This window comes from Sinocyclocheilus grahami, unplaced genomic scaffold (genome assembly GCF_001515645.1).
Source record: "Sinocyclocheilus grahami isolate Dianchi unplaced genomic scaffold, SAMN03320097.WGS_v1.1 scaffold281.1, whole genome shotgun sequence".
NCBI lineage: Eukaryota > Metazoa > Chordata > Actinopteri > Cypriniformes > Cyprinidae > Sinocyclocheilus > Sinocyclocheilus grahami.
Genome location: NW_015505460.1, coordinates 1,580,741 through 1,591,324, shown reverse-complemented (window position 1 = coordinate 1,591,324; position 10,584 = coordinate 1,580,741). Strand labels below are relative to the sequence as shown.

At 38.5% G+C, this 10,584-nt stretch overlaps 1 protein-coding gene across 3 annotated transcripts in view; it reads left to right on the top strand.

Annotated features, from left to right (window-relative positions):
- The first annotated feature begins 1,652 nt into the window (after positions 1-1,652).
- Positions 1,653-10,584, top strand: part of fgd5a (FYVE, RhoGEF and PH domain containing 5a) — a 43,438-nt gene continuing 34,506 nt past the window's right edge. For 2 of the 3 annotated variants that reach the window (XM_016292163.1, XM_016292161.1), the window contains exons 1-2: positions 1,653-2,143; positions 3,892-6,596. In XM_016292163.1, coding sequence (XP_016147649.1) covers positions 2,138-2,143; positions 3,892-6,596 — 2,711 coding nt within the window. In that variant the 5' untranslated portion in view covers positions 1,653-2,137. Of the gene's footprint in view, positions 2,148-3,891; positions 6,597-10,584 lie in introns of all 3 variants that reach the window. The other variant, XM_016292164.1, reaches the window with a different exon arrangement.

Genomic DNA, 10,584 nt, shown 5'->3' with positions numbered 1-10,584 from the left:
TCACTGCTGGCAGTTATGAAACATTCTGAACATATGGTTTATTCCCCTGTGCTACACTCCTGTATCTCAGCACTGCTATCCTATCACTCATGGTGTTCATCTGACCTTCGGTTTGCAGACATATAGAGAGAAAGAGAGATAGATATGAAGAAATGAGTCCTGTGGAGTTATATATATATTATACGTCCTATGGAATTTGCCACCTAATGTTTGAGTGTTTGGCTTGTGATATAAGCTGTCAACATGGAGCCCCAGGTGGCTGACAGTTTTCTCTCCTGAGTTTCAGGACTGTTGTCTGCCCTTGAACATCACGGCAGCTACTCAGCTGGGGGTTATCTTGTCTTACAATTCTGTGTTCATTAGGCTTCAACAAAGGGTCTGTCAAATAATATCTGATTTGGTGGATAGCCTATATGCCAAAGATCTGTCTGCATTGATTTATTGGTGTAAAGGAGAAGCTATGAAAGTAGAATTAACAAAATTATATTTACACTATATGTTTAGAATTATGATTAGACTACAGTTGACTTCCAATCGTTTTACTTCCACAGAATATAATTTGATTTAATTTGATTGTTTGCACTGATTTTGAGTCAGAAGTGGCAGGCCCATATCTTGAATTTTGAATGCAACATCCATACAAAAGTCCAACCAGAATTATTATTTTTTTTATCATTAAATTGCATGATTATTAGGTAAAAAAAGTGTCTGTGCAAAAATCTGTGACAGAAATTATCCATTCATGCATCTAAATTTGCGTAGTAAAATTAAGTCATTCCTTTTTGCAGAAAATTTGCTTTAATAACAAATGTATGATGATCATTGGCTGTCAAGGTCAGTTGCAATTTTGGTTGGTGTATTAAAATTATAATAAGAAGAAACAGAATTATTATTATATGTTAAATCAGGATTTAATCCCAGTAACATTGCATGCCAAATGAAAAGACTAGCATCAATTCTTTTTTTCTCTCTTTTTTTTTATTCATGTATTATCTTGCATAGGGCACGAACTGAGTCAGGACTATCACTTGCGGGACCTCAAATAGCCTACTTGGTGCTACCCCTGGGCGTCCTCTGTTTGGATTATTTATAAGAACTGTTTTTGTCTAAAAATACTCATTGAATTAGGAAAAATGCAGTCTAAATCTTGAATGCAGTAATTCCCCAGTAGAGTTAACAGCAGCACATTTGTTCATTTGTTGCTAAGGAAGCATTGCCTGTTGTGCAGGAAAGAGGGATAACAGTTTCCTGTTATGAAGAGAGGTTTTTAAAGAGCTGCTTTCCTCCAATCAGGCAACAGATGAGCAAAAAGGAAGCCTGGCCAAAAGCATTTAGAGTAAACTGTTTTAGAACCTGTTTTTAGGAACATGTGATTACCCAAATCACAAGAAATTATTTTTGATGGTCTTTGATAGGCTACCAACAAAATTACTGCATTTTTATGTTTTTTAGTTATTATTTTTATAGCTACAATTAAGCAGGGCACAGTTAACGTAATGTTAAATATTCTGATATAGCTAAAGATTCAAGCCACCTCTTCTAGGCTATAAATCTAAATCGAATGACAACGTGGTGATACAAACCCACTTTGATTAGAAATTTCGAGTTAGGGTTATTGTATTGTATTGTATTTTTTCTGTGAGAACAAGAAATTCTGTCAAATATCCTCTAATAGGGACACTGAAACAAACCATCTCGTGACAGCAATGGAACAGCTGTTTGTGAAAGTGCTGTACGCCACTGATGGTTATTGATCTGAGATGTTTTTCTCTGAGGTTTCGGTCCTCGATCCTTGTATTCCCGTGAGGGAGACTCGCTGTACCTCCTCAGGAAGCGCGTGGAAAACACCTTCAGTCTCCACGCTCAGACCGGAGCGCGAGCGCATCTCTCTCATTCCTTCAGGCGGGAAGCGCGCGGTTCTGAATAGACCTGCTGCAACAGTCGCTAATAAAATTGATATTTTTTGGAAGAACGCCGTCGAATAAGTGATGAAGTGTTCATTGTTTACTTCTCAGGCTTTATGACAGATGTCATTGGAGTAAGTTCACGGCACCTTTGGATATATACTGTTGCTTCGGCGGAATATCAAGGAATAATGTGGAAATATTTCAGATGCCATGGTGGATGACATCCGACAATGAACGCCGGTATGAAACCAAATAGAGTAAACTTTTCAGTACAGTTAAATTATGTGACTTTTTTTTAGAATGTGAAATCTAAGGTTAATAGTCAACAGCCAGATCTGTCCACAGTTTTGCAGGGTATTTTATGAATGCATACATTATACTGAAAAAAGTATATGGCATTAAGAAGTAGCTGACATAAGAAGTAACTGTTTGTCCTTTCATCCTGTAGTAGTTGAAAATGTTATTATAGTTCTCCACAGTTCTACAATGCTGCTGTATTCATTTATTTTTCCTCTTCATTTCTTATTTGAATAACATAATTCACAAACGCATACATACGCATGTATATAATTCATACACACACACACACACACACAACACACATATACACACAACACACATTATAGCATATATATATATATATACAGTATATATATATATACTGTATATATATGAAGAGTTCAGATGCAAAAGTCTCTAATGAGCGTTTTTTTATCAGGCTCCTATGTTTAGGTTCAGTAATTTTACTCTAATGGCAATGTATAGGTCCTTTTCTATTCAATTAAAGTGAAATAACTGAACATAAATATAGGAACCCGAGCCTGATGAAAATGCTAATTTTAGAACATTTCAGATGGCACTTATAGGCTTTTGCATCTAAATTCTTCATATATATATATATATATATATATATATATATATATATATATATATGTATATATATATGCTCTTAATTTATATTATAGAATATAATCCTGTTCACTTTCAGCTGGTAGGACTAAATTAGCAAAGCACTTTAAAGCCCATATCTGAGATCATGTACTGATGGCTTTGCACATTGAAGAGTTTGTTTCTGCCTTTATTCCTCCCATTGTGTTTAACCATTTGTTTTAAGTGAATTCTTGTTGCATAATTCATATCCTGTTATTTTGCCAAGGGGACCTTAGTTGGGATGTTGATGTTTCTCTTTTTATTGTTCTTAAACGCACTGAAATGACCTTTTCAGCAAAAAATAAAATAAAAATCCAGTCTGGGGGGTTGTGTCTGGGTGGGATTTATCACTGGAGAGTGAATCATGGGAAGTCTGACGAGAAGGAAGTGTATTTGTGATGTGCAAAACTGTGCTCTTGTAGAAAAAAATGGGGAGGGGGTTCATGGAGAAGACATAGTGCACTGTTAATGTCCTTCCCCTTTGCACTTCCTGTCCGCAGTCCTTCCAGGAGAGTCTGCTGGAATAGTTAATTAGTCATGTCAGGAAGCAACATCTTAGCAGGGTGAGCACCAAGTGCATGGTGAGTTTAATAGGACGTGCGTCAGGGCAGGTAGCAAATAACAGGAAAAGACAAGGGGTGTATGAGTTTTGTTAAGAAAAAGGGTGTGTTTCACCAAAAATGACCTTCAGGTTAACCCTTTTTGAGAAGATGCACTTGGAAATCAATGGATGGGATCTTATTAGTTGTTATTAGTTCTTTTTCATTGTTTATATATATATATATATATATATATATTTACGGCTGTGAAAATGCTGTTTGGTGTTAATGGAGTGAGCATATAATCACTTCATTATGTTATAAGTTCAGAGGTTGAAGTTCATCAGTCAAATGATCAATGTAGATCAGTCAATATGCTACTTTAAAGGAGTAGCTGAGCTCATAATGGCATAGTGTCAGTCAGTTTGTAAGTTATTTCACTTATTTCTGTTGCAAGGTCAAGGATATCCAATTCAACTTTGAAATGTAATTTTCTTCTCTCTTTCTGTTTGCAGATTTTTAGAAGCAATTCCAAACTTATCAACCAAAGACAAAGCCATTTGACTATAACTGTGTGTTCCACCCTGATGTCAAGGCCTTGTCCCTCCACCCGAGGTCCTAAGCCTCCTGTGGCACCCAAACCAAGGCAAGCCTCTGAGGTGAGCCAAAGCATTGTGGGCAATGGGTACATAACATCCTCTGATAGACTGGAGCTGAACCAGGATAATGAATCAGATGTCACACAGGATGAAGCAGATGCATCCAGAGAAAACTGTACGGATGATGACGTGGACTTATCTGACAAAGTGTTTACTGTAAATTATGAGACTAACCATGACACAAGTTGCTATAATGAAATAGAGGAAGAATTACAAATGGCAGTGGATGAAACAGTGGGAGGTAGGATGGATGAAGGTAAAGCTCATCAAGCCACTGAAATACAGCATTCAGCCTCTTCAGATTTATTGGAAGTGGTTGATGAAAGTCTTGATTCAGCAGATGAGGACCACAGCAAAAACACTCATGATACCAAGCCAGCTGAGAATGGAGAATATGCTTATAATGTACTTGAGGACACCTGTGCATTTTCTGAGAATGAGACACTCATTAAAGATCAGCCTGCAGGTGAATCTCAAAGTCCGTATGAGGAGATTCAGGACCCATCATCAGACGGTTTTTATCGTGCCAATGATCAGTATGAAGAGGACACTAGAACAGGTGCAAAATGTGTTCATGAGGCACAAGAAGATGAGACTGGACTTTCTTCAAAAGCTACAAACTGCAGTCAACCCTCACTATGTGAGGAATACCCTTATGATGTAATTGGCACACTGGATGACAACAGTACTTGGCAGGCTGAACGTGCTACCAAAGACCCATCTGGACGTTTCAGGTTTGCAGAGGAGACAGAGGATGCATTCGAGCCCTACTCTGTCATAGAGGTTGTGCCAAGTGATTTGACATGTACCTCTGATCCAGAAGCAAGATGCACTGATGATGAGTCCAGCAATGAGAAACCAATAGACTCTGAGATCGCAACAGAGGCAACGTCAAACCAAGAGCCTTATTATGTATCATCGGACGATGTGGCAGAGTTAGAGCAGGAACAGGTGAAATTAGAAAACGGTGTCTCTCAACATGCTTCTGAGGGTCAAGAGATGACAAAAAATGAAGAAGTGGATGACTATGCTGACATCAAAGACAACGATGGTGACGATCAGCAGGTGGAGTGTGTGTCGTCGGAAGATTACGTCGAGATAGGAGATGAAGATGAGCCTGTAAACTTGGAGAGGAAAACCAAGTGCAAAAGTATAAGAGAACGATCGGCTAGAAGGGGACAAGCTCATTTGAGTCAGAGGAACAGCTGCCAGCCACGTCTCAGACTTTGCAACATTACCGTTCCTGCTGACTTGGATGTAGGCAGAACTCCAGAACTTACAAACCGTGTGGTTTTTGCCCACACCACAGAAGCATTTGAAGAGGACATCGAAGAGCTGGACTGTCATATTGTGCCTTTCTTTGAGGACTCTGACACAGAAAGTGATGAACACATTTACGAGGAGGCTGGCTTCGACTCGGAGGGCGAGAATTTTATCTCTCTGGACAGGAAGAGCATTGTGACAAGATCTCGCTCGCTTTCGGGGAAAGTACCCGGATATGTTCCTGAGACTGTGCCTGAGGAGACGGGCACTGAGTACCAGTCTCACGACTACTACACTGTGGCCTTGGACCAGAATGGAGTTCCACATCCCAAGCTTTCAGATGAAACAGAGGCAAACCGTGTAATTCCCTCATTGAAGCCAAGGCGCTTTCTTCTTTCTCCTCGTTCGCTTTCTGTTGAGGGCAGAGATTTGCCATTTTCAGGGCACTTTGAGGGTGAGAAATCTCCTAGAGAGGAATGCAGATTGCAAAAAAAAAATGACACACTTTCTTTGCCCTGTGTGATTACTTCCTCTGGAAGCTTTTCTCAAAGAAGTCACCAGTCCTCCAGTGGTGTGTCGACACCTACATCTCTAGTTGATATCCCACCACCCTTTGAGTTAGCTTACATAACTAAGAGGCCTGTAACCAAAAGCTCTCCTTCACTTCTAATTCAACACGAATCTCCTGACAATCCCCAAAAGAAGAAGACTTCATTTAAACGTTTCTTGGCTTTAAAATTTAAGAAAAAATCCGAAAGCAAAGCCCGTGGAGATGGCAGTGTCCGCTCCTCCAGGTCATCATCTGAGTCTAGCCACCATGGGCCGATTCGGGTGCTGGAGCTTGATCGAAGGAGTACAAGTGGCTCCCCGCAGCTTCAGTCTCTTGTGGGAAAACCACAACGTAATTCAGAAATACCTGCCACTTTTCTGCTTTACAAAGAGAGGCAAAGAAGGCAAGGTGCACCCAAGAGTTATAGCAACAGGGGTATAGCCAGAGTGGAGTCTTTTGAGGACCGCTCTCGGCCCCCCTTCATGGCCCTACCCCTCACTAAACCACGCTCCATCTCCTTCCCAAGTGCAGATACTTCTGATTATGAAAACATTCCTGCAATAAGCTCAGACTATGAGAATATCCAGATTCCACATGGACGACCCACTCGGGCAGTCACTATTACAGAGTTCTTCGATGACCACAATCGGACATCAGCAACTGCCAATGAGAACGATGGCTATGTGGACATGAATAGCTTTGCAGGAATAGAAAACAAGCCCACCACTCAAGAGCAAGACCCTGAAAGGTATAGTCAGGTTTTTATACAACTACGTACTTAAAATGAACATTTTCCACATTGGTAATCGTAAAAAGGGATCTGAAACAAACTATATTAGAAAGACATATTTCTGTTTAAGTCATCAAACTCTAGTATAAGATTGTCTAGAGAGTTATATTTTGAATGCTGAAACACCTTCCTCTCAACACAATGGCAATACCATCACACAAGTCTGAAGGAAGTGCTGACCAAAACAATGTTAACAGGAAATTAGGCAAGTGTTTGGTCACTCTGATAGCTCAGCTTGTGCCTCTCTCTGTCTCAGAATACTTTCTGTAATCTTCCTGGCTGAGTAAACAAGACTTAAAATATTACAGATATTCTAGAATATATAATGAAATATTGGAGAGCTAGATACAGTATACAGGTTACAACAAGATGTTGTCCAACTTGATTGTGAAAGTGATGTTGCTTTTATGCTAAATAAATAATAATAATAATAAACATATTTGTGTATAATTATGCAAGCTGACTTGCCAAACACTTGGGTACCGTGTTGCACATGTGGTAGTGGAGCAGCCTGTGGCGTTGAGATTCATGGGTTGGAAAGATGGACTATGCTTGCAGGGTAGCTTATCTGATTTTCTAATTTGCAGGATTTGATGGTACATTTGTTGGAGTACCCTATCTGTGTGAGAAAGAATACAATGCAATTGTTTAATGATACAAATAGTATGGGAAGAAAGTGGATTAAACATCAGGGCGATTTTTCACCTTTAATGCAATGCTCTCACAGCCTGATGCAGCTGAGTGGAGGGGAATAGATGAGAAAACCAGGGAGAGATTTCTGTCCTCTGGGTGAGCATTTTGGTAGCATGTAGTGTTATTAAATCAAATTCCCCATGCGTGTTTCTTTTATTGGGCTTTTGGGAGATTTGAAGATTTACAGAGGTTTAAAGACGGATGACTTTCTGACCTTCTTTTCACTGTATGACCCTCTCTGCTCTCACTTTGCCACCCTAGAGTCATCATTAGAAACCTCTGCTCGATTACCTCCAGTGTAGTCAAAGACCCTGACTTTTTCAAGTGGCCTCTGGGTAGCTTTTTAATCCGATTTTCAGAGAAACAGAAGGGAAATTTCCAGAATTGCTTTTTGGTATATTGTTAGTTTTTCCGTTGTTTATTGCTTGTTCTGCAGTTTTATAAAAAAGGTATTTTTCATAATTTTATGCAGAATGGGAGAAAATATTTTTTTTATTGGCTCTGTAAAAAAAAACTTGTATCCAAATACATCTCACTTGACATATATATATAAGTGAAAGAAATCTAAATTTACAATATCTACTACGAGCATTATAAATTTACTTTCTTAAAGCTCATCTGATAGTACAGATTTCATGCTTTAATGCAAAATAAAATCCATTACTAGAAGTTAAATAAAGTGATAGCTTGATATAGGTTCATATGATTTTTTCCCCATGGAAACATTTGGAAGTTACCCTGGGCCATAGTATTTATGTGCCACACTTTTAAGCATCCTCCATTATTCAGAAGATGATATGGGAGCCAGGGACCTTTTTCTGGTGACATTATTGACTCATTGTGTTGCTGTGCCATCTAACAGCATTGCATGTTTGCAAATGGGCCTATGTGTCTGCACCATTAGCCGCTCTGTGTCCCAAGATAATCCTCCGTCACTGCTGATGTTCTGTCTGTTTTTGTTTATCATATTTTGAATGCTTGCAGAGAAAATTTGACATTGCCTCTTTGCTGGATGGAGACACTATGACAGTAAACTCTTGGTGATTGATTGCAGATGCATAAAAAATAATATTTTTTCATGCCTAAGCCAATCAGAGGAGCGTTTTATACTCATTGCTGATCCCAAAGGACAGTGGGTAGTGTGAGAGAATGATTGAGGAAAGATGTGAAAGTCCTTCAGCATAATAGTGTTATAGTTATAAATAGCACTAGTGTGTTTAATATTGACTATTAAACCCCCTATATTATGAAATATTTGTCTATTCATATTCTGAATAATTATTATTTTGAAAAGCATTCATGGGTCAAAGACAAAAAGTACAATAAACAATAAGTGTAATACAGCTTTTTTATATTATATTATATTATTACTTTGGCTCTTTATTTTCATGGCACTTATAATATTATTATACAATAGTTATAGAAAAGGAAAATTACAACAAACATAGCATCAAACATAACTGAATTGTTGTTGTTGTTGTTATTTCAATACATTAGAAAGTGTCCTGTTTAATTAAATAGTTTTTTCTGTAAATATTTATAGAATAGGAAAATTACAACAAACATATCATCAAACATAAAAAAGACGAAAAGAGTTTGAGATACTTAGAAACATATTTTGAAACATACTTCCAGATAATTGAGAAAATAAGCATATCTTTTCATATACGTTCTGAGTGCCTTCTGCATTTTGATGCTCACAAAGTTGGGTGTGGATCTGGCCTGGTCTGGTCCGGTCCGGTCCAAATTGGGCCTGGTGCCCAGGGCTTTCAGGTCATTGCCAGGTTATCCCAAGAGGGGACGCACCCAGCCAATGAGCCTCCATGCCGCTGTTTACAGGAAATGCAGGACAAGGGCGAGGGGACAGGGTCAGTGGGATGGGGTGGAGACAGGCAATACCGATCTCCCAGACTCCCCTGCGACCCAAACAACAAGGCGAGGCGTGGCAGTCAGGAAAGCAAGGCTACCACAGAGATGTTGTTGTCATCGTTCCCAGCTTTCTCCATCTATTTTCTAATATTACAGTAAAGGCAGGAGCCAGTGTTTGACTTGAATAATATTTACAATGTAAATATGTACACATATTTGTCAGAAGGCTGATCATCTGAACTAAATGTAACCATTTTAAAAGCAATATTTAACATGAAAGTTAACTAAAATTATTCTGAAATGATGACTAAATAAACAAAAACCCCATTTAGAAATGAAATTATACCCTTTTTGATCTGTTCTGAATCTTAGCCCCAGCAAACTAAAACCAAGCAAGAATATGCATCTCTCGGTTCACACATGCTGCTCGTCACTCTCTCCTCATCTGCATTCAAATACGTTTTGTTAAATGAAGTCTGGTAATGAAGTCATCTCAGCGCTGCTTATCTTCTATAATAGCACTATTACACAGATTCAGACAGAGAAACACTGGGGTTTCTAATATATATGTTATTATCAAGAGTTTAAATCAATTGAATTACATATAACAAGCCTCAGGGAAGCATCAGGCAGTAGGACATATAGGTGTGTTATAGGAAATCATTGCACTCTCTCTGTAATTTTCTGCAGTAAATTTAGCTCATGGGTACCTTAAAGCAAACAGCTTAGAGAAGTACTTTGCTCCATAATTGCTTCTCATAAATGGTAATGTTGAAGTGTCAGGAGTATTGTGTAAATTGTCACTTTTGGCAGATGGAGAGATTATGTACAGTAGGATTGATGCACGTTTTTACATAAAAAATTGTATTTGTTAAATTAGTATTTTATTACATATTTTATATTGTACTGTTTCTTTTGTGATATGTTCATATTGATTCATTTGTTTTACTGGACTATTTTTATTTATTCGATTATTTTGTTTGTATTATTTCATTGTTGTGTTGTGAAAATCCCCTCTGCACGATGCAAAATCCAGATGTGTTCATAAAAATATCTCAGTTTTATTTGATCCTGGAGAGCTACATATGGGTAGTTTCAGTTTGAATTTATTTGAAAGTTGTTTCAGATGAAAGAAGAAGCTTGTTTTGTCTTATGCTAACCCTCAATCCGATTTCACTGAAAATGGAGTTCTCAGCTGGTGAGATCGCTGAAGATTGTAGTGACGTCCTGCCAGAAGGCTCTTGTATGCTTCATCTGGGGCCTCTAAACGAACTGTCACCTTAGCTCGCCCAGTTCAGCTGGCTATGAGCAATGATGAGCAATTTCCACTTCCAGCTGCAGACATTAGCTGTGTCTCATTTAGAAGGCTGCACCCTCCGGAGGT